Source organism: Oncorhynchus nerka, linkage group LG26, assembly GCF_034236695.1.
Source record: "Oncorhynchus nerka isolate Pitt River linkage group LG26, Oner_Uvic_2.0, whole genome shotgun sequence".
Taxonomy (NCBI): Eukaryota; Metazoa; Chordata; class Actinopteri; order Salmoniformes; family Salmonidae; genus Oncorhynchus; species Oncorhynchus nerka.
In genome coordinates, this window is record NC_088421.1 from 1,303,486 (window position 1) to 1,328,830 (window position 25,345).

The 25,345-nt window shown below is 42.2% G+C and overlaps 1 protein-coding gene across 1 annotated transcript; it reads left to right on the forward strand.

Annotated features, from left to right (window-relative positions):
- Positions 1–10,514: 10,514 nt before the first annotated feature.
- mrps34 (mitochondrial ribosomal protein S34) lies at positions 10,515–21,749 on the forward strand. The gene is made up of 5 exons (XM_029635222.2): positions 10,515–10,663; positions 11,414–11,617; positions 12,057–12,212; positions 13,376–13,418; positions 20,945–21,749. Exons 2-5 carry the CDS (start codon positions 11,453–11,455, stop codon positions 21,241–21,243), a joined length of 663 nt encoding a protein of 220 aa, XP_029491082.1. The 5' UTR covers positions 10,515–10,663; positions 11,414–11,452; the 3' UTR covers positions 21,244–21,749.
- Positions 21,750–25,345: the final 3,596 nt, after the last annotated feature.

The following is a 25,345-nucleotide window of genomic DNA, read 5'->3' on the forward strand; positions in this document are numbered from 1 at the left end:
CTTTGCAAAACAAATGCCACTTTCAGAGTACAGACAGCGGTATCAGCTGAGGCAGCTCTGGTCAAAAAATATTTTTTTTTGTGTGTGATCTGAAAATCATATTGACAAAAACATTCTACTGGTATTCATATTCGTAGTCTAAGCAGAGGTCGCTTCCCAACCTAGCAGGTGACATGACAACAGATGGCCATAGATGCGGAAAATGAGTCAATGGAACTCAGACCATTCCATTGCCCAGATTGGTGTACATTCAACAAATCTGATCTATCAAAGTGAAAAATGCAGGCCACCTGCATTGCTTGCTGTTTGGGGTTTTAGGCTGGGTTTCTGTACAGCACTTTGAGATATCAGCTGATGTACGAAGGGCTATATAAATACATTTGATTTGATTTGAAGAAGAAAAAATTCCTTTATTTAACCAGGTAGGTCAGTTGAAAACAAGTTCTCATTTACAACTGCGACCTGGCCAAGATAAAGCAAAGCTGTGCGACAACAACAACAGTTACACATGGGATAAACAAATGTACAGTCAATAACAATAGAAAAATATATGTATAGTGTGTGCAAATGTAGTAAGATTAGGGAGGTAAGACAATAAATAGGCCATAGTGGCAAAATAAATACAATGTAGCATCAACCCTGGAATGATAGATGTGCAGATGATGATGTGCAAGTAGAGATACTGGGGTGCAAAAATGAATAATTTGGGGAATGAGGTAGTTGGGTGGGCTATTTACAGATGGGCTGTCTACAGGTGCAGTGATCAGTAAGCTGCTCTAACTGCTGATGCTTAAGTTAGTGAGGGAGATTTAAGTCTCCAGGTTCAGTGATTTTTGCAATTCGTTCCAGTCATTGGCCGCAGAGAACTAGAAGGAAAGTAAGTGTTGGCTTTGGGGATGACCAGTGAAATATACCTGCTGGAGCGCGTGCTATGGGTTGGTGTTTCTATGGTGTCCAGTGAGCTGAGATAAGGTGGGGCTTTACCTAGCAAAGACTTGTAGATGACCTGGAGCCAGTGGGTTTGGCGACAAATATGAAGTGAGGGCCAGCCAAAGAGAGCATACAGGTCGCGGTGGTAGGTAGTATATGGGGATTTGGTGACAAAATGGATGGCACTGTGATAGACTACATCTAATTTGCTGAGTAGAGTGTTGGAGGCTATTTTGTAAATGAGCCGATTCTAAATGTAATTTTGGATTGGAGATGCTTAATGTGAGTCTGGAAGGAGAGTTTACAGTCCAACCAGACACATAGGTATGTGTAGTTGTCCACATATTTTAAGTCAGAACCGTCCAGAGTAGTGATGCTAGTCGGCGGGCAGGTGCGGGCAGCGATCAGTTGAAAAGCATGCATTTAGTTTTACTAGCATTTAATAGCAGTTGGAGGCCACGGAAGTAGTGTTGTATGGCATTGAAGCTCGCCTGGAGGTTTTTTAACACTGTCCAAAGAAGGGCCACAAGTATACAGAATGATGTCGTCTGCGTAGAGGTGGATCAGAGAATCCCCAGCAGCAAGAGCAACGACATTGATATATACAAAGAAAAGAGTCGGCCCGAGCATTGAACCCTGTGGCACCCCCATAGAGACTGCCAGAGGTCTGGACAACAGGCCCTCCGATATGACACACTGAACTCTGTCTGAGAAGTAGTTGGTGAACCAGGCAAGGCAGTCATTTGAGAAGCCAAGGCTGTTGAGTCTGCCGATAAGAATGCGGTCATTGACAGAGTCGAAAGCCTTGGCCATGTCGATGAAGGTCGTTGCACAATACTGTCTTTTATCGATGGCGGTTATGATATCGTTTAGTACCTTGAGCGTGGCTGAGGTGCACCCATGACAAGCTCGGAAACCAGATTGCATAGCGGAGAAGGTACAGTGGGATTTGTGTGATCTGGTGATCTGTTTATTAACTTGGCTTTCGAAGATTTTAGAAAGGCAGGGCAGGATGCAAATAGGTCTATAACAGGTTGTGTCTTGAGTGTCTCCCCCTTTGAAAAGGGGGATGACCACGGCAGCTTTCCAATCTTTGGGGATCTCAGACGATACGAAAGATAGGTTGAACAGGCTAGTAATAGGGGTTGCAACAATTGCCGCGGATCATTTTAGAAAGAGAGGGTCCAGATTGTCTAGCCCAGCTGATTTATAGGGGTCCAGATTTTGCAGCTCTTTCAGAACATCAACTATCTGGATTTGGATGAATGAGAAGTGTGTGGGGGGGGGGGTAGCCAAGTGGAAAGCATGGCCAGCCGTAGAAAAATGCTTGTTGAAATTCTCGATATCGTGGATTTATCGGTGGTGACAGTGTTTCCTAGCCTCAGTGCAGTGGGCAGCTGGGAGGAGGTGCTCTTATTCTCCATTGACTTTACAGTGTCTTAAAACCTTTTGGAATTTGTGCTACAGGATGCAAATTACTGTTTAATAGCCTTTGCTTTCCTAACTGACTGTGTATATTGGTTCCTAACTGTAAATCGAGGGCCTTAAGTAAAGTGACTGCCATAAATATTTGCACATAGGAGAGATATGGAAAACCTGCAACTCCATATTTGGAAGCGTTTAGGTCACGTGACTTTTGCCAGGGATTTGACGACAAGAAAAAGACTAAGTTCTCACACATAGACAAGATATTCTCATGGTAGAAGGCGATTTGTAGTCGTAGAAAAAAAAGTATTGCCATAGATTTTCAAGCAGATTTAAGTCAACTAACTTTGCCACTGTTGGGGAATAATCAGAATTGGTTGGTAACATAGGTAAGATGTTTTATATTCATCATATGTTTGTAAGTTACTTCTCATCAAGAATGTTATTTTTGTATAATACTGTGGCAGGGTTGCAGTATCTGTTCTATGTCAAGACTAAGTGGTTTGGGCCGCAGAGAGGGGAGAGGTCAAGGTGTCATCATGTGTAAACATATCTTTTGCTCCACTGTGTCTGTGTGCCAGTCACTCTCCTCTCTGTGAGCTTGTCCAGGATTGGTTGTATTTAGAATTGGTAATATCTAAATGACAATTTGATATATATCATAGGGTGGGGGTAATGTTTTGGTACCATTTTGTACCAAGGACGAAATAAGACCTTTGTTTAGGAGACCAAACTGAACGATAATTTATAGCCAACTCTGTCTGGCTAGGGGATACTCCTCTCAGAAGTAAAGTATTTTCTTTGTGTAAGTTCCTAAGACCTGTGGTTTGTCATGTCGTCTAGGGGGGGTGGATCTTTGCTATTAAAGGATCTCAGTTGCAATGTAGAGGGGGCTGTCAGATAATTAATTGATAGACACTGAATTGATCTGAGAGTCACAGGGTTGTGATAGAGCTCATATAATTAAAGATGGACTTTGATAACTAACTCTGATTTGTGTGTGGTTTGCGCTCATGATTTGGTAAATAGAGGAAATTTCCATGACACTGCTCAGGAACATTCACTCTCTTCTTGGTAAACAACTGCAGTGTAGATTTGGCCTTGTGTTGTAGGTCATTGTTCTGCTTAAAGGGGAATTCCTCTCCCTCTCTGGTGTAAAATACACTGAAGCAGGTTTTCCTCTAGGATTTTGCATGTGCTTAGCTCCATCCTGTTTCTTTTTACCCTGAAAAACTCCCCAGTATTGTTGATCCATCCTCAGTTTTCTACCATCACAGATTGAACTCTATAAATGTTTTAAAATCACCAATGGCCACATGGTAACGTCCCTGAGCAATTTCATTCCTGTACTGCAGCTCAGTTCAGAAGGGCGACTATCTTTTATGTGTCCGGGTGGTTTAATATATAATGCACAGCATAAATATTAACCTGCTCAAAAAGATATGTTTGATTTGTTATTTTTAACTATCAACCAATCACTGCCTTTCGTTGAGGCTTTTGAAAAGCTCCCTGGTCTTTGTAGTCGAATCTGTGCTTGAAATTCAAAACTTGACCGAGGGACTCTTTTTTTCCAAATTGTGTTACATTACAACCTTATTCTAAAATGGATTAAATAAAATGTTTTCCTCATCAATCTACACACAATACCCCATAATGACAAAGTGAAAACAGGTTCTTAGAAATGTATGTACATTTATTAAAAATTAAAAACATAACGTAAGTATTCATACCCTTTGCTGTGAGACTTAAAATTAAGCTCAGGTGCATCCTGTTTCTATTGAACATCCTTGAGATGTTTCTACAACTTGGAGTCCACCTGTGGTAAATTCAATTAATTGGACATGATTTGGAAAGGCACGCACCTGTCTATATAAGGTCCCACCAAGAGATATAAGAAATGCATTTGTAATATTAAATATAATTGCATTTATTCCTGTTATCAATCAAGGTGAGACTGAACATGGACAAGGCGCAGGAGAAACAGAAGGAGAGCGAACGGAGGAGAATCAAGAAGGGAACCAAGTGCTTCGACATACGGGCAAATTACTTGGTTTGGAAGAAGGATGAAAGGAAGGCGAGAGCTGGGAAACCTCGCCGCTCTTTAGCTCCTAGCTGGGGTCACCATCTGTTAAGGTGAATTTAAAAAAAATCACAGATAAAAACTATTTGCATTTGCACACAAAATAACCTTAAAGTAGTTTCAGTTTCCCTAACACTGATATTTTTCTCTTCATCTTCCAAGGGTTACCTCGGTGGAAGCCAACAATCTTCTCCAGTTGGAGCAGTTGGACGATCGACCACTGAAAGCCCTGACGCCCTACACTTCGGTGAAGCTCAATAGACAAAGTATGTTATGCTTTGGTTGACATTTGAGAATGCAAAAAATGGTAGTTATGCTGAGCTTATAAGAATGTACATCTTCAATTTACCTCTCCAAATGACTTTAGGACAATCGACTGTCTGAGCTCCCCATGAGGTTTCCGATCCACCAGAGCCAGTGAGTTCAGATCAGTCTGATTCTCTGTGCTCTGAGTTGGAGGGGGACCTTCTTGAGGTAGGCTATACCTTCCAAAACTGTTGCAAAGTACATATCTACCATTTATAACACTGCACTAATCCATCAAATTTTCTCACAGTAAAGTGTAACCTGTATGTTTTGCTTTTTTATGTATATTTCTCCTACCCTGTTCCCTTTTAACTGTGCTCCTGTTCTCCAGGACATAGGGGTTCTGCTCAACACCCAGACGTGGATCCAACCAGCCTCCAATTTTTCATTACATCATCTACAGCTACTGTTGTTGTCATTATCTGCTAATGAACATTTCTTGCTCTCATACTGGGCACATAATATGTGAGATACACAGATTAACTAAAAACACTAGCACTGCAAACACTCAGAACAAAGAGAGCAGTAGGGCTGGGCGATAAATCAATAATTATCGAGGTAATTACTTCCCTCAATAACGATATAAAAACGTTTAGATTCATTTTCGATAATGTCGATATAGAAAAATTAGGTACAGCAGTCTATTTCACCTCTGTGACGCAGCAGGAACGTGGGGAGAAGTGACAATATGCATGTGGGGAGATATACACCCACTACAAACCACCTCAGGTGATGGAGTAGCTATTATTAACCACAGAAATGAGTGATGTAGGCGAAAACAGTGGCAGTGATAACTATGGAGAAGGAACAGCTTCCAACGAAGAAATGATTGATAAAAAGGGTTCAACTGTTTCAGTTATTTGGATGTGGTTTGGCTTTTTGAAGTCCACTCAAGACAGATTTGACGTATTTTGCTACTACTACCGATCTGTGGTCTAGTTGCAGTCAGAGCCTTATATTAGCCTCACTGTCCACTATATTGACAAAGAGTGGAATCTTCAAAAGAAATGCCTTCAAACATCATACTTTCCCGACAACCACACGGGTAAAGCTATAGCAGAGGGGCTCATTGAAGCTCTCGCCTCCTGGGGACTCAGTTAAGACAGACCAGTCTGCATTACAACAGATAGTGGTGTGAACGTGGTGAAGCCCGCTCAAATCAACAAATGGACCCGACTGCAATGTTTTGGACATCGTCTGCGCTTGGCCATTGGTAAGAAACCTAGTCAATTGTATATATTGAAGTACTAAATGTGATTTTTTTTTTTCATCAACTGATTAAGTTAAATATTACATTTGTACATACCGTAACTAAAGCGATTATTCTGATTAACATTTTATTAAAATCTTTTGATTTATCTTAGTGGGTAGAGACACGGGTGGATTGAGCAATTGGAGTGTGTAAGAAAGTGGTAGGTGCCTTTTCCTATTAGTGGAAAAATAAGGGAGACCTGGCAGTTGCTCAAAAAGAACACAACCTACCCCTGCATAAGTTGGTGACAGAGTCGCCTACCAGGTGGGAATCACGTCAAAAGATGGTGCAAAGATTACTGGAGCAGGACAAGGCCATTTCGCATGTCTTGTCCAGTGACATGAAGACCCAGCACTTAGCTCCCACCTACAGTATACAGATATAGTTGTTCTTGAGTCCATCATCCAGGCATTGACCCCACTCCTAGAATTTACAGATGTTCTGTCTGTTTAGTCTTATGTCAGTGTGTCTTACCTGAAGCCAGTACTACACCTGTTCAATACAGAGGTCATGAAACCTGATGATGGTGAAACAGAGCTCACCCAAATCAAAACGATAGTCATGGCCTCTGAATGAGAAATAAGATGACCTCCTGGACATAGCCTCGTTGGCCGACCCTTGGTTTAAAACACATTACATCAAAGAGGAGAAGGATGGCCACATAAAAGCACGAGCTGTCTCTGATGGTCAATGAGGGACATGAAATCCCAAGCCCAGCACAGAAAGATGTTGCTGCTCCTTCACCACAACTGCCAGCTAAAAAAAGAAAGTCACTGGGCAGTTTTTTTCAAAAAGTCATGCTCCACCACCTCAGGTCTTACTGAAATTCAGCTGGTAGAAAAGGAACTCAGTTGCTACCTTCAGACTCCTGATGCTGACCGTGAACCAATCCACTAGACTGGTGGAAGATCCACCCCCAAAAACTTTCCCCAAGTCAGCCACCTGGCAATGCGCTACCTGTGCATTCCTGCGACCTGCTCCCCCTCAGAGCGTGTTTTTAGCACAGGTGGCAACATGGTGACCTGCCATAGGGTAGCTTTAAAGCCAGAGACCGTAGACAGACTTGTCTTTCTTGCTTGTAACTTGTAAGACAACAACTACCCCAACTTCAACTGTGATGTGCCATTAGGCTAAACAGTTATAATGCATATTGACTTGCATAATATGTTTTTTTTTATTTTTCTTGTTCATAACTTGTAAGGATTTACAGCTATAACCTCTTTGGGCTGAGATCCCTCTAACGGGATCGATATGACAATAGCCAGTGAAAGTGCGCCAAATTCAAAACAACAAATCCCATAATTAAAATTCCTCAAACATGCAAGTATTTTACACCATTTTAAAGATACACTTCTTGGTAATCCCACCACAGTGTCTGATTTCAAAAAGGCTTTACGACGAAAGCAAACCAAACGATTATGTTTGGTGAGTGCCTAGTCACAGAAAAACACAGCCATTTTTCCAGCCAAAGAGAGTAGTCACAAAAAGCAGAAATGGAGATAAATGAATCACTAACCTTTGATGATCTTCATCAGATGACACTCATAGGACTTCATGTTACACAATACATGTATGTTTTGTTTGATACAGGTCATATTTATATCCAAAAATCTCAGTATACATTGGCCCGTTATGTTCAGTAGTTCCAAATCATCCGGTGATTTTGCAGAGAACCACGTCAATTTACAGAAATACTCATAATAGACATTGATAAGATGCAAGTGTTATGTATGGAATTAAAGATAGACTCCTCCTTCATGCAACCGCTGTGTCAGATTTCAAAAAAGCTTTACCGAGAAAGCACACCATGCAATAATCTGAGCACAGCGCTCAGAGACCAAAACAACCCAAACAGATATCCGCCATGTTGTGTAGTCAACAGAAGTCATAAGTAGCATTATAAATATTCACTTACCTTTGATCTTCATCAGAATGCACTCCCAGGAATCCCAGTTCCACAATAAATGTTTGATTTGTTCGATAAAGTCCATAATTTATGTCAAAATACCTCCTTTTTGTTTGCACGTTTAGCCCAGTAATCCAAATTCATGACACGCGATCACTAGGTGCAGACAAAGTCAAATAGTTCCGTTACAGTCCGTAGAAACATGTCAAATGATGTATAGAATCAATCTTTAGGATGTTTTTAACATTAATCTTCGATAATGTTCCATCCGGAGAATTCCTTTGTCTGTAGAATTGCAATGGAACTCAAGCTAACTATCACGTGAAAGCGCGTGGTCAGCTCATGCCTCTCTCATTCGCCCCCACTTCACAGTAGGAAGCATCAAACAAAGACTGTTGACATCTAGTGGAAGCCTTAGGAAGTGCAATGTGACCCCATAGACACTGTGTATTCGATAGACAAAGAGTTGAAAAACTACAAACCTCAGATTTCCCACTTCCTGGTTGGATTATTTTCTCAGGTTTTTGCCTGCCATATGAGTTCTGTTATACTCACAGACATCATTGAAACAGTTTTAGATACTTCAGAGTGTTTTCTATCCAAATCTACTAATACTATGCACATATTAGCAACTGGGTCTGAGTAGCAGACAGTTTACTCTGGGCACCTTATTCATCCAAGCTACTCAATACTGCGCCCAGCCATAAGTTAAAAAAGGAGTTAATGTTATTTGCGAGTTTTTCTACTTCTGACAATAAATAAGAAACATTAAAGCCTTCGATTTGTTTCAGGCAGGCTTGAGTCTGAAGCAGAAATTACCCTTTTAAACATTATTTGATTAAAATTGTGACAATTATCAATAAAGCTAGAGACAGTAGACTGACTTGTCTTTCTTACTTGTAAGGTAAGACAACTACGCCAATATAAACTGTGATGTGCCATTAGGCTAACAGTTATAATGAATATTGACTTGCACTATTTTATTTAAAAAATATATATTTATTGCTCATGACTTGTAAGGGTTTACAGCTTTTTTTAAAGGAGTTAAAATGTTATTTGTGAGTTCTACTTCTGACAAATAAGAAACATTAAAGCCTTTCGTTTGTTCAGGTATTCTTGAGTCTGAAGCAGATATGCAACTTTTATACATAATTTGATTAATATCCTGATGATTATCATTATCGAATGAAAATATATATATACAGTTGAAGCTGGAAGTTTACATACACCTTAGCCAAATTCATTTAAACTCAGTTGGTCACAATTCCTGACATTTAATCCAAGTAAGAATTCCCTGTCTTAGGTCAGTTAGGATAACCACATTATTTTAAGAATGGGAAATGTCAGAATAATAGTAGAGAGAGATTTATTTAGCCTCCAACACTCTACTCAACAAATTGGATGCAGTCTATCACAGTGCCATCCGTTTTGTCACCAAAGTCCCATACACTTACACCACCACTGTGACCTGTATGATCTCGTTGGCTGGCCCTCGCTTCATACTCGTCACCAAACCCACTGGCTCCAGGTCATCTACCAGTCTCTGCTAGGTAAAGCCCCGCCTTATCTCAGCTCACAGGTCACCATAGCAGCACCCACTCGTAGCACGTGCTCCAGCAGGTATATCTCACTGGTCACCCCCAAAGCCAATTCCTCCTTTGGTCGTCTTTCCTTCCAGTTCTCTGCTGCCAATGACTGGAACGAACTGCAAAAATCTCTGAAGCTGGAGACTCATATCTCACTCACTAGTTTTAAGCACCAGCTGTCAGAGCAGCTCACAGATCACTGCACCTATACATAGCCCATCTATCTACCTACCTCTTCCCCATACTGTATATATTTATTTATCTTGCTCCTTTGCACCCCAGTATCTCTACTTGCACATTTATCTTCCTGTGGACGGTGCTTAATTTGAGCCAATTTCCTCCTACAACAGGACAATGACCTGAAGCACAGCTCCAAACTATGCAAGAACTCTCTAGGGAAGAAGCCGTCAGCTGGTAGTCTGTCTATAATGGAGTGGTCAGCACAGTCACCGTATCTCAACCCTATTGAGCTGTTGTGGGAGCAGTTTGACTGTAAGAAGTGCCCATCAAGCCAATCCAATTTGTGGGAGGTGCTTCAGGAAGTATGGGGTGGAATCTCTTCAGATTACCTCAACAAATTGACAACTAGAATACCAAAGGTCTGCAAGGCTCTAATTGCTGCAAATGGAGGAATCTTTGACAAAAGCAAAGTTTGAAGGACACAATTATTATTTCAATAAAAAATCATTATTTATAACGTCTTGACTATAATTCCTATTCATTTTGCAACTAATTTCATGTATGTTTTCATGGAAAACAAGGACATTTCTAAGTGACCCCAAACTTTTGAACGGTAGTGTACATATATACATCTTTTTAGAATATATTTTCCTTAATTATTCCCCACAATCCCTACCACCCCTCCCCCAATTGGAGTAAACTAATAAACAATAACACTTGTGCTTCTACTTCCATCTTATACATATTATATACATTTTACGAAATCTATTTTACAATAGTTGTATTTTGCTTGTTATAACTTCAATCTTTGCAAACAACGCAGGGCAAAAACTAAGTCTGGAGTGTCCCCGGAGTGACCACCCCCAAAACGTATCAAAGCGGAACGGTTTCTATCCCGGAACTAAAGTAATGTATCAATAATTCTAGGGAGGAATTTTGTCCGTCGTTTGACAATTTCGGAGGAAGCAGTGTGTTGTGGAGGTCAAGTCAAGGCTCAGGTAGCTATCTAGTTATGCAAAATAAAACATCCCTTGGAAATTTAAGCAACTCTTTTTTATTTATTTATTGTGATTACAAGAATACTGTGTGTTGAATAGTGGAGTACTTAGCTAGCCCGCTACCGTTAGCGTGTCATGCTCTATGGCTAACATATGTCATGTTAGCTAGCTTGCTATAGACAGATTGCCAGTGCCAGCACGTGAAATAGTCAAATCAAATTTTATTTGTCACATACACATGGTTAGCAGATGTTAATGCGAGTGTAGCGAAATGCTTGTGGCTAACCTAAGCGGACCGCATTTAGCTATTTAACGGTAATCATTATTCAATTTAACAGTATTGATTGAGATTCTTAATAATGATGTTTGGCTTTAATTGGATTACCTACAGTATGATGACTAGTTACTTAATGACTAGAATGTTGCTATCTTACATAACAGTCAGACTCTTGAGGAGTACACTGAATGCAGACCCAGGAAAAACTAGGGTTCCATGGTCTGGTGTATTTGGGACTAATGATTCTCTTTCAGCAGATGGCTAGATAGATACTGCCCCAAATTCACTAGACTAAAAACTCTTGTTTTTACCTGGGTTTGCATTCAGTGTATTTGGGTCGTTCTAGTTTATCAAACCTGCGAGTGTCTCCAGGTTATCAGATCTGTGAATGTCTTCATTTGTACCCCTGTTGTAAAATGGTCAGAACTGTCCTTTGTGAGCCTAACCCCTAATGTAACCACCCCCCCGTCCAGGTTCTAAAAGAGACCCGGTGACAACATTATTGACCAATCATGGTGAAGAAGAAGCGCATCCGCCTTATCGCTGAGATGGCCCGTAAGATCCGTGTGTACCGGGAGCTTAAGAATCGGCCGCGGGAGTCTGAGAAGTATGCACTGGACTACGACACCATGACGCGACCGCACACCAGGAAGACCCTGCCCGTGCTTGCCTGGCAGGTATGTGTGTGGGGCACCAGGTAGCCTAGAGGTTAGAAAGCAGGACCAGTAGCCAGAAGGTTGATGGTTCAAGCCCCAGGCCAGATGTAAAAAGTGGGAGCTTAACTAGCAATCAGAAATTAGAGTTATTTCAATGAAATGAAAGCATACATGTTTGTTTTATTAACAATGAATAATGAGTAGAAAGTTGTGGGTCTCTGATGCCAGATCCCATCGACTACTGTTGTTCCCTTGATAGGGTTGCAAAATTCTGGTACATTTCCCAAAAGTTTTCCTGAAATCCTGGTTGGTGTGATTCCTGGATTTCCTGCTTATTTCTGCAAGACCCTGGGAAACTTCCGACTGCGTTTTTGGGAAAACCTGGGAATTTCAGAAACCTGGGAACCCTAGCCCTCGAACAACGGGGAAAAAAACCTAGAACTGCTTTATTTCTATTCAGGACGTGAGGAGAGAGAGCCGTCTCTTCTCCCTGCTGTCTGGCCTCAGGATGTTCGGGGTGGGCCACCTGTTCACACGCAAGTCCTGGCTGACAGAGCACCCTGAAGCACCTAGCTACTGGCAGGTCACCAAGGTCAAGGTGGACTACACTGCAGAAGTGAGTGGGGTGGGGGGTGGAAAGGAGTTGCAGGGGTAGAGGGTGAAGGGGAGTGGAGGCTTATAACACTGTTATTACACTGATAAGTCTGACTATAAAGCCTCATACTTTTGTGTATATATAGTGTATGTATGTGGACACCACTTCAAATGTATGGATTCGGCCATTTCAGCCTCACCCGTTGCTGACTGGTGTATAAAATCGAGCACACTGCCATGCAATCTCCATAGACAAACAATGGCAGTAGAATGGCCTTACTGAAAGAGCTCAGTGACTTTCAACGTAGCACCGACATAGGATGCCACCTTTCCAACCAGTCAGTTTGTCAAATTTCTGCCCTGCTAGAGTTGCCCCGGTCAACTTCGGAAGAAATGTCAGCACAAGAGCTGTTCGTCGGGAGCTTCATGAAATGGGATTCCAGAGCCGAGCAGCCGCAGACAAGCCGAAGATCACCATGTGCAATGCCAAGCGTCGGCTGGAGTGGTGTAAAGCTTGCCGCGATTGAACTTTGGAGCAATGGAAAGGCATTCTATGGAGTGATGAATCACGCTTCATTGTTTGGCAGTCAGACAGATGAATCATGGTTCGGCAGATGCTACCTGCCCCAATACATAGTGCCAACTGTAATGTTTGGTGGAGGAAGAATAATGGTCTGAGGCTGTTTTTCATGGTTTGGTCTAGGCCCATTAGTTCCAGTGAAGGGAAATATTAACGCTACAGCATTCAATGACATTCTAGACGATTTCTTCTTCCAACTTTGTGGCAACTGTTTGGGGAATGTTCTTTCCTGTTTCAGCATTGCAGTGCCCCCGTGCACAAAGCGAGGTCCATATAGAAATGGTTTGTTGAGATCGGTGTGGAAGAACTTGACTGGCCTGCACAGAGCCGTGAACTCCATCCCATCGAACTAATTTGAGATGAATTGGAACGCCGACTATGAGCCAGGCCTAATCGCCCAACATCAATGCTCAACCTCAATGGAAGCAAGGTCTAACATCTAGTGGAAAGCCTTCCCAGACGAGTGGAGGCTGTTATAGCAGGAAAGGGGGGACTAACTCCATATTAATAACCATGATTTTAAAATGAGATGTTTGATGAGCACGTGTCCACATACTTTTGGTAATGTAGTGTACATGTTTATAACTCTGCTGTCTTCTCTGTAGAACATGGACCACGGCAGAGCATGGGGAGTCCTGACCTATAAAGGTGAGAATTTTCCATTCACACATCCTATATCATGCTCTCTTCCTGAAGAAAGAATAGGTTTGGCTTTCCTCGGTAGTACTCTGTAGTACCGACATGTGATTCACGATAGTGGTCGTGAACAGATAAGAGATGACAACCTTTTTATTTGTTTTCACAGAATGACATTTCAGCAGCTTTTCATATGCCTCTCTGTCATTGCATAATCTCTCACAGATGAAATAATGCCTAGGTTTAGGTTTCTTCAGCATTAACTTCATCCCCAGGCTCGAATAGCTGGTTACATAGAGCCTGGTAACAGTTTTAAGTGCCTATTGACGATAGTATCTTCTGACCGGGGGAGTTTTTTTTAAGAGTTAATATATTTTAAAAAGTTGAATTATTACACCTTTATAGAGTTAGGGTTCCATGTTACAGCACTTGTTTATGGAAAACGCTGAAGAATAATTGGCTAATGAGCTATCTGTGTCTCCGAACACCTGTGTGTAAACATAAGACAAAAGCCACAAACGTGTTTTAACTGAAAAATACTATCGGCTCCTGTAGTCCAACTATTGGGCTAGACAACAGTGTGCATTAATGTGGGACTTGAAAGGGGTGTAGTTAAAATTGAGGCGGGAGAGGGAGAGCCTGCTACAGCTGTAGCCTTGGCCTATTACACTGAACAAAAATATAAACGCAACATGTAAAGTGTTGGTCTCATTAGCTGAAATAAAAGATCACAGAAATATTCCATATACACGAAACGTTTATTTCTCAAAAATGTTGTGCACAAATTTGTTTACATAGCTGTTAGTCAGCATTTCTCCTTTGCCAAGATAATCCATCGACCTGGCAGGTGTGGCATATCAAGAAGCTTATTAAACAGCATCACTTTACACAGGTGCACCTTGTGCTTGGGACAAAATGCCACTCTAAAATGTCCAGTTTTGTCACACAACGCCACAGATGTCTTAGGTTGATACAGCGTGCAATTTGCATGCTGACTGCAGGAATGTCCACCAGAGCTGTTGCCAAATAATTGAATGTTAATTTCTCGACCATAAGCCACCTCATATATTTAGAGAACTTGGCAGTTCTTCCAACCGGCCTCACAACCGCAGACCACCTTTAACCACGCCAGCCCAGGACCTCTACATCCGGCTTCATTTGCAGGATCGTCTGAGACCAGCCACCCGGACAGCTGATGAAACAGTGGGTTTGCACAACCGAATAATTTCTGCACAAACTGTCAGAAACCATCTCAGGGAACCTGATCTGCGTGCTCGTCATCCTCACTTGACCTGACTGCAGTTCGGCGTCGTAACTGACTTCAGTGGGCAAATGCCCACCTTCGATGGCCACTAACACACTGGAGAAGTGTGCTCTTCACGGATGAATCTCGATTTCAACTGTACCAGGCAGATGTTAACGTGAACAGAGTGCACCATGGTGGCGGTGGGGTTATGGTATGGGCAGATGCTAACGTTGTGAACAGAGTGCCCCGGAAGGGAATTGTCCGTAGAGCTCCGAGACAGGATTGTGTTTCAGCACAGATCTGGGGAACAGTACCAAAAAATGTCTGCAGCGTTGAAGGACCCCAAGAACACAGCGGCCTCCATCATTTTTAAATGAAAGAAGTTTGGTTGGAACCACCAAGCCTTTTCTTAGAGCTGGCCGTCCGGCCAAACTGAACAATCGTTGGAAAAGGGCCTTGGTCATGGAGGTGACCAAGAACCCGATGGTCACTCTGACAGAGCTCTAGAGTTCCTCTGTGGAGATGGGAGAACCTTCCAGAAGGACAACCATCTCTGCAGCACTCCACCAACCAGCCCAGACAGAAGCCACTCCTCAGTAAAAGGCACATGACAGCCTACTTTGAGTTTGTCAAAAGACACCTAAATGACTCCGATCATGAGACACAAGATTCTCTGGTTTGATGAAACCAAGATTGAACTCTTTGGCCTGAATGCCAATCGTCACGTCTGGAGGAAACCTGGCACAATCCCTACGGTAAAGCATGGTGGTGGCAGCATCATGCTGTGGGTTTTTTCAGAGGCAGGGACTGAACCTGATCTAACATCTCTGGAGAGACCTGAAAATAGCTGTGCAGCTATGCTCCCCATCCAAACTGACAGAGCTTGAGAGGATCTCCAGAGAAGAACGGGATAAACTCCAAATACAGCTGTGCCAAGCTCATACCCAGGAAGACTCAATGTTGTAATAGCTGCCAAAGGTGCTTCTACAAAGTACTGAGTGAAGGGTCTGAATACTTATGTAAATATGATATTTCCATGTGTAATGTTTTATAAATTAGCAAAAAAAATGAAAAACCTGTTTTTGCTTTGTCATTATGGGGTATTGTGTGTAGATATTTTAGAATAATGTTGTAACATAACAACATGTGGAAAAAGTCAAGGGGTCTGAATACTTTCCGAAGGCACTATATCAGTAGCTCCCCAAACAATTCTGAAAGTACATGCAATTTTCACGTATTCTGTCGCAAAACTCATAAACAAATCTCAAGTATCAGACACCACAAGCTCCCAGCGGCTATGTCTAGCCAATGCAACATTGACATTATCCCACCCCTGGTCAGCCACTATTGGCTTAAAAATCCAAACCTAACATATCTTCCAATTAATTGCACATCTGTCTGTGTGATGTGCAAGTTTGTCCATCACTCCATGTGTAGCTAGTCGATGTGATTATCGTCTTGTGGGTTGATAGAAATACTTTCCCCCAAACCTTCTCATTAAATGTTAACTGCAAAGTAGGCTTACTTGGCAGAAGTATATCATGATTAAGTATATAATTTGTATCTATTAATTGTTAGTTGCCAACTTTACATGAAATGAGCTGCAGCAGTACAGAACCATCACTAGACCGGAACATTAGATGGCACATTCACACGGTAGCCTTTGGAACTGCCGATCTGCGGCCAACAAGGCAGAGTTCATCTCAGCCTATGCCTCCCTCCAGTCCCTCGACTTCTTGGCACTGACGGAAACATGGATCACCACAGATAACACTGCTACTCCTACTGCTCTCTCTTCGTCCGCCCACGTGTTCTCGCACACCCCGAGAGCTTCTGGTCAGCGGGGTGGTGGCACCGGGATCCTCATCTCTCCCAAGTGGTCATTCTCTCTTTCTCCCCTTACCCATCTGTCTATCGCCTCCTTTGAATTCCATGCTGTCACAGTTACCAGCCCTTTCAAGCTTAACATCCTTATCATTTATCGCCCTCCAGGTTCCCTCGGAGAGTTCATCAATGAGCTTGATGCCTTGATAAGCTCCTTTCCTGAGGACGGCTCACCTCTCACAGTACTGGGCGACTTTAACCTCCCCACGTCTACCTTTGACTCATTCCTCTCTGCCTCCTTCTTTCCACTCCTCTCCTCTTTGACCTCACCCTCTCACCTTCCCCCTCTACTCACAAGGCAGGCAATACGCTCGACCTCATCTTTACTAGATGCTGTTCTTCCACTAACCTCACTGCAACTCCCCTCCAAGTCTCCGACCACTACCTTGTATCCTTTTCCCTCTCGCTCTCATCCAACACTTCCCACACTGCCCCTACTCGGATGGTATCGCGCCGTCCCAATCTTCGCTCTCTCTCCCCCGCTACTCTCTCCTCTTCCATCCTATCATCTCTTCCCTCTGCTCAAACCTTCTCCAACCTATCTCCTGATTCTGCCTCCTCAACCCTCCTCTCCTCCCTTTCTGCATCCCTTGATTCTCTATGTCCCCTATCCTCCAGGCCGGCTCGGTCCTCCCCTCCTGCTCCGTGGCTCGACGACTCATTGCGAGCTCACAGAACAGGGCTCCGGGCAGCCGAGCGGAAATGGAGGAAAACTCGCCTCCCTGCGGACCTGGCATCCTTTCACTCCCTCCTCTCTACATTTTCCTCTTCTGTCTCTGCTGCTAAAGCCACTTTCTACCACTCTAAATTCCAAGCATCTGCCTCTAACCCTAGGAAGCTCTTTGCCACCTTCTCCTCCCTCCTGAATCCTCATCCCCCCCCCCTCCTCCCTCTCTGCAGATGACTTCGTCAACCATTTTGAAAAGAAGGTCGACGACATCCGATCCTCGTTTGCTAAGTCAAACGACACCGCTGGTTCTGCTCACACTGCCCTACCCTGTGCTCTGACCTCTTTCTCCCTCTCTCTCCAGATGAAATCTCGCGTCTTGTGACGGCCGGCCGCCCAACAACCTGCCCGCTTGACCCTATTCCCTCCTCTCTTCTCCAGACCATTTCCGGAGACCTTCTCCCTTACCTCACCTCGCTCATCAACTCATCCCTGACCGCTGGCTACGTCCCTCCTGTCTTCAAGAGAGCGAGAGTTGCACCCCTTCTGAAAAAACCTACACTCGATCCCTCCGATGTCAACAACTACAGACCAGTATCCCTTCTTTCTTTTCTCTCCAAAACTCTCGAACGTGCCGTCCTTGGCCAGCTCTCCCGCTATCTCTCTCAGAATGACCTTCTTGATCCAAATCAGTCAGGTTTCAAGACTAGTCATTCAACTGAGACTGCTCTTCTCTGTATCACGGAGGCCCTCCGCACTGCTAAAGCTAACTCTCTCTCCTCTGCTCTCATCCTTCTAGACTTATCGGCTGCCTTCGATACTGTGAACCATCAGATCCTCCTCTCCACCCTCTCCGAGTTGGGCATCTCCGGCGCGGCCCACGCTTGGATTGCGTCCTACCTGACAGGTCGCTCCTACCAGGTGGCGTGGCGAGAATCTGTCTCCTCACCACGCGCTCTCACCACTGGCGTCCCCCAGGGCTCTGTTCTAGGCCCTCTCCTATTCTCGCTATACACCAAGTCACTTGGCTCTGTCATAACCTCACATGGTCTCTCCTATCATTGCTATGCAGACGACACACAATTAATCTTCTCCTTTCCCCCTTCTGATGACCAGGTGGCAAATCGCATCTCTGCATGTCTGGCAGACATATCAGTGTGGATGACGGATCACCACCTCAAGCTGAACCTCGGCAAGACGGAGCTGCTCTTCCTCCCGGGAAGGACTGCCCATTCCATGATCTCGCCATCACGGTTGACAACTCCATTGTGTCCTCCTCCCAGAGCGCTAAGAACCTTGGCGTGATCCTGGACAACACCCTGTCGTTCTCAACTAACATCAAGGCGGTGGCCCGTTCTTGTAGGTTCATGCTCTACAACATCCGCAGAGTACGACCCTGCCTCACACAGGAAGCAGCGCAGGTCCTAATCCAGGCACTTGTCATCTCCCGTCTGGATTACTGCAACTCGCTGTTGGCTGGGCTCCTGCCTGTGCCATTAAACCCCTACAACTCATCCAGAACGCCGCAGCCCGTCTGGTGTTCAACCTTCCCAAGTTCTCTCACGTCACCCCGCTCCTCCGCTCTCTCCACTGGCTTCCAGTTGAAGCTCGCATCCGCTACAAGACCATGGTGCTTGCCTACGGAGCTGTGAGGGGAACGGCACCTCAGTACCTCCAGGCTCTGATCAGGCCCTACACCCAAACAAGGGCACTGCGTTCATCCACCTCTGGCCTGCTCGCCTCCCTACCACTGAGGAAGTACAGTTCCCGCGCAGCCCAGTCAAAACTGTTCGCTGCTCTGGCCCCCCAATGGTGGAACAAACTCCCTCACGACGCCAGGACAGCGGAGTCAATCACCACCTTCCGGAGACACCTGAAACCCCACCTCTTTCAGGAATACCTAGGATAGGATAAAGTAATCCTTCTCACCCCCCTTAAAAGATTTAGATGCACTATTGTAAAGTGGCTGTTCCACTGGATGTCTTAAGGTGAACGCACCAATTTGTAAGTCGCTCTGGATAAGAGCGTCTGCTAAATGACTTAAATGTAAAATGTAACATTCCTTAACTTCTTGATGCACCCATCCCTTTAGCGGGATCATTTTCGTCAACATCCGCTGAATTGCAGAGCACCAACTAAAAATTAAATTACTAAAAATATTTCATTTTCATGAAAGCACAAGTGCAATATAGCAAAACACAACTTAGCTTGTTGTTAATCCACCTGGCGTGTCAGATTTCAAAAGAGCTTTTCGGCGAAAGCATACCAAGCGTTTATGTAAGGACATTTCTCTCAGCAGACAAAACATTACGAAAAGCTAACAGCAGATTGGTCACGATAGTCAGAAAAGCAATAAAATGAATCTTACCTTTGATCTTCGGATGTTTGCACTCACGAGACTCCCAGTTACACAATAAATGTTCCTTTTGTTCCATAAAGATTATTTTTACATCCAAAATACCTCCATTTGGTTGGCGCGTTATGTTCAGAAATCCACAGGCTTGAGCAGTCACGACTGGGCAAATGAAAATTCCAAATAGTATCTGTAAAGTTCGTAGAAACATGTCAAACGTTTTTTATAATCAATCCTCAGGTTGTTTTTACAATCTATAATCGATAATATTTCAACCGGACAGTAGTTTCTTCAATAGAAGAGAGAGAAAATGTCTGCTCCACTCTGTTGGCGCATGCAAAATGCTGCTGGCACCCAGCCAGATGTGATCTTTCTTGCTCATTTTTCAAAATAAAAGCCTGAAATTATGTCTAAAGACTGTTCACAAAATGTGGAAGCCATAGGAAAAGGAATCTGGTTGATATCCCTTTAAATGGAGGATGGGCATGCAATGGAACAGGGAAATTCGTTTCCCTTAGGCACTTCCTGGTTGGATTTTCCTCAGGTTTTCGCCTGCAATATCAGTTCTGTTAGATTCACAGACAATATTTTGACAGTTTTGGAAACTTTAGTGTTTTCTTTCCTAATCTGACAATTATATGCAGATTCTGGGCCTGAGAAATAGGCAGTTTCATTTGGGTACGTTTTTCATCCAAACATCAAAATACTGCCCCCTACGCTCAAAAGGTTTTAAAAACGTGCACTTTTTTTTCTCTTTTTTTCACAGACTTAAAAAAAGTGTCTTCAGATTTAAGCGTTGACATGAATTTGAACATCAACGTAGTTTGTCTACTAACAATTGTAATTTTTAGAGTAAAAAACAAACAATATAAAATCTGGAAAAATACAACGGAACATAATTTGGGAAAATATTAAACAGAATTTGGGGGCGGGAAAATATTTTATAGGGCCCCCGTTAGTTGTTTATTATCAATTATTTTACCAGCTATATTGACAGAGAACAGTACACTAAGGACCTGGGGAAGAGTTGCAGGGGAGAGGACAAGAGAAGAATGTGCCTATTTGAAAGCTTGAAAAAATGTGTAGCTCTTGACATGTTTAATTTTCTCATGCTAGAAAAGGTTGGAGACCCCTGTGCTAGATGGTGATGGACTGAGAGAACAGTCAATTAAAACCGGTGGCTGTTTTCGCCGATCCTGCCATAGACTCCCAGTCATGTCCCGTTCTGAGGCGCTGTGAAACCAGACGTCTCGACAGAGAGAGCTGGCTGATGGGCCAGACTACCTCCGCATTACTGCCATTTGACATATTTATCACAGCAGTGGTTGTGAAAAGAGATTAGGAAAAGATGACCAAGTCACCATTGTGTATATTATTATTTTCCACAGGCAAGCAGGAGAGTGAAGCGAAGGAGATGGACAAGGTGATGTACCATGACTGGCGTCTGGTGCCCAAACATGAGGAGGAGCAGTTCAAACTCTACAACCCTGTTCCCGAGCCCCCCATACGCTATGTGTCGTACCCGCCCCTGCTCCGTGCCATGCTCCTCGCCCAGCGGCAGAAGGATGAGCTAGGGTCGGCAGCTGAGGAGCCAACCTTACCCCTAAAGAGGGATGTCCTACTCAGCAAAGAGTACTTCAGAAGTCAGGAGAAAAAGAGGGAGAGGCAGGAGGGGACAGCAGTGTGAGAGAGGGGTCAAGCGGAAAGGGGGTGAAAGGTTACCAACAAGGGACTGATGTCAACTTGGATAGATCATAGGCTGCGTTCTGTTTCTCAAAGTATTGAATTGGTGCAAGCATGGAGTTTTGACCATATCCTTTGCACCAATCCATTCCATTTAAATCCATGAGAAGGTGTAGGAGTGCACATCTCAGGAAAAGGGTAGAGAATTGGACCACAGCTATAGCAGTTTTCCTTTACATTCATATGAGCCTTCTATAACAATTCCACTGAATAGAAAGAATTTGGATTATCAGATGGACTTGAGTGACAGCTTGCTGTAAGGTTTCCACAACTGGCACTTGTCTCTTGTGCATATTGTGATGTGATGCTTGTGTGTTTGTATTGTAAATAGTAAAATATAATACTACATTATGAAAAGAATGGGCACTCTTAGTTTTTCTTAAAACGGATTCATTCTAACTGGATGACTGGGTTAAGATCGATAATAAATAAAAACTATTGTCCCACCCATGTCAAAGCAATTATTATTCCATATCCGTCTCGACAACGCTGATGTGTTTTTTTTATCAAAGTTGCCGGGATGTCACTTGTCCTACTCAAAATCAGTACACTCGTAACAATTAAAGCATTGCGAAACTTCTATTCGATCAAATAAACCTTTTGCTTGATACGGGCTAAATGAAATACATGTTTTTGAACTCCTAAGAATGTTTCAGGTTAAGTACATGTTCGTTCATTAGATGGTTCTCCAGTTGAACGTGTTCCCGCATATAAATACTTAGGCGTATGGATTTGACGTTTAAAAACAGATTGTGCTTTTCTCTAAGCAGTGAGAAGCAGATTATTCAGTCAACCTTTTTATCTGTTCTTGATTATGGTGATATTATTTATCAAAGTGCAGCTTCTACTACTCTTAAACCTTTGGATGCCATCATTTAGTGCCCTTCGTTTTTTGACCGTGACAGTTTTGATACTCATCACTGCATCCTGTGTCAAAAGGTTGGCTGGACTTGGCTGAAGACCTTTATAGATCTCTACATTAGTCCCATTTTTTTGTTTTCAAGGCCCTACTTCATACTTCTGTCATATCTAACTTTTCTGTTGAAGCATAGACACCTGAGTTGCCTAATCCGTTCACAGGATTGGTTAACTCTTGAGGTTCCAAGGATCTCCGCCGAGCTAGATAAATCTGCTTTTAGTTTTAATGCACCGTATCGCTAGAACAGAATTCTAAATACATTTCATCTTGATGTTCTGTTGCCATTCAGGTAATTTAAAGTATTGATTGAGGACGTATTTGTGGAGGAATGTCACTTTGTTTTACAATTTTTGAATTGTTTTTATATTTTTTGTTTTGAATCTTTTATTTTATTGCAGAAAAAACAGTATACAAAACAGACAATGATAACATATGTTAGGGGTACAACAAATTACAGATTACACAAAGACCTTAAAACAATGTATGTGTTTCTTTTAACAGCTTCTTATTAGAAGAATGTAGAGCAGTCTTAATGTCCTGCTCAAATTCCTTATAGAAAACACGTAAGAGTGTTTTTCTATTTGTGAATTTACATTTATGAATATTACATTTTGCCATTAGCACAATTAGATAAAGGTAAAATTGTTTTTCTTTATCCATATTATGGTTAAGGAAACCGAGCAGCACATTATCCAATAAAAAACAGAAGTCATCAAGAATATTAACAATTAAAGCTATGAAAATATTTCCATAATTGTTTTAGATGTAGACAATGCCAAAATAAATGCAGAACTGTTTCTGGATGCTCAACACAAAGGACAGTTAATGTTAATGTCTTTTTTGAGTTTCTTCAGGTAATGATTTGCAGGGTAATACTTATGGATAATTCTGAAAGAGACCTATTTGACCTTATTAACAAGCGTGTATTTGTGTGGTAATTGTTTTTATATATTAACGACCACGCTAATACTTGTCTATGAAAAGCAGATCATTTTGTAGGAATCTTATCAATGTTATAGTTACAAAGTAACAAAATTGAAGCCTCCAAAATGGGAGAAGATGAGGGATGATATTCCAAATTGAAGTTGGATTCTTTAAAAAATGCTTATAGCCCAATTTATCTTAAGTATTATTCAAAGAAGGAAAATCAAAAACATTGAGACCACCATATTCATATGTGTTCATAACGACAGATTTCCTAATATAATGTGTACCATTTTTTCCAGATGAAGTTGAAAAGCATCTGGTCAACCGCTTTACCTATTTTGTTGTCAAGATGTAGAGACTGGGCTGCAATAAGTAGGTCTGGAGATACCTTCAGCTTTAGAAAGCAATTCTCAACCTTTCAAGAATAAATCGCTCTGCAACCAATGGTTCAACTTCTGTTTGGTTTTTTCAATAATAGGTATGAAATTTAATGAGCATCTTTCCTGTTGATTCTTAGACATGGTAAAACAAGGTATGTTAACTTTTTCCTTGACTGGAATATTGCATATAGAGGGTATCACACGGTCTTTAACAGCAAACAATTCACACTTAAGGTTTAGGCAAAGACCAGACCAAAATATTTATCACATCGACTACTCTAGGAATCTGGTAAGCATCTTTCAAAAAGAGGATGGTGTCATCTGCAAGCTGATTTATGAAATGATCTCTGTCAGCAATAGAGATCCCTTTTATATCGCTGGATTTAATACAACTTGTAATATGTTGGGTTGCAAGCAGGAAGAAGTAAGGTGAAATTGGGCAACCTTGCCTAATTCCTCTTTTCAAATCTAGGAGAAGCGCCATGCTTTAATTTAATGGAACTGTTCCCATTCATATAAAGAGCTTTAATAGTACTACAAAATAATTCCCCAAAACCAAATTTTTCAAGGGAGAGAAATAGAAACTCATGCTTCACTGCATCGAAGGCTTTATAAAAGTCTAAGAAGACAAAACTATCTTGGAAGATTAGATCAGAATAGTCAATAAGGTCTAACACCAGTCGGATATTATTAGATATATTTGTATTCCTCATGAAGCCAGATTGAGTCTCTTCTATAATTGAGTCCAATACTGCCTTCATTCTTTTTGCAAATATAGAGGCTAATATTTTGCAGTTGTTATTGAGCAGACAGATTGGACACCAATTATCGAGGAGAATCAAGTCTTGGGCTTAGGTATTAATGTAATCAGACCTTGAGTCAAACTGGGAGGGAGAGCATTATTTGCAATTCTTTCAGAAAAGACCTCCAACATAAATGGGGTTAACTGTTGAGAAAAGTTTTGTAAAACTCAGCAGATATACCATCAGTCCCAGGAGACTTATTATTTTGAAGCTGTTCAATAGAATAAATGATCTCTTCAACTATAATAGGGTCATCACACTGTTCACTCACAGCGTCCCCAATTGATTTCACATCCCCCAGAGAGTCAAAAAAAGTGTTGAGGAAACCTCACCATACTTAGAACTATATAAATTCTGGTAGAAGTTACAACTAAAGTTAGAGATTAATGTGGGATCATCTGTGATGAGACCATTAATATTTATTTGTTGAATTGTATTATTTTTAGAGTGGTATTTTTCTAACCTGGAAAAATACAATTAATTTAGTTCACCCTCCTCTAGCCACTTCTTCCTAGATCTGTATAAACTGACAGCTCCCTCTGCTTTCAGTTTATACATATCATACAACTTGTGTTGTAGCTCAAACAGAACAGATTTGTCCTCCTCTGAGAGACCTTCAACAGGCTTTTGAACAAGAGAGGTGAACTTTGAAATTACACCTTCTTCAGCTCTCCTTATCTTGGCAAGAATACTCCCATATTTTCTTATATTTTCCTACCTCATATTTAAAAAGCTCCCTGTTATTACTGTATGAATTGTCATTTCTAGGTTTGTTCCAGAAGTGTGTAATTAAATTGTTTATCTCCATCTTGACCATCTCATGTTTTAATATAGAGCTATTAAGCTTCCAGTAGGATGCTCTGCTAAGGCCATTATTACTATTCCAGTGTGCCAGTGGCCATCGGTTACGGCATCGAACTAGTTATGTCAAGCCCTGGTGAGGATGACGAGCACACACGAGCACCTAAGCTTACCACTGTGTGGCTGTTGCCTACCATTGAACATTTGACTGACAAG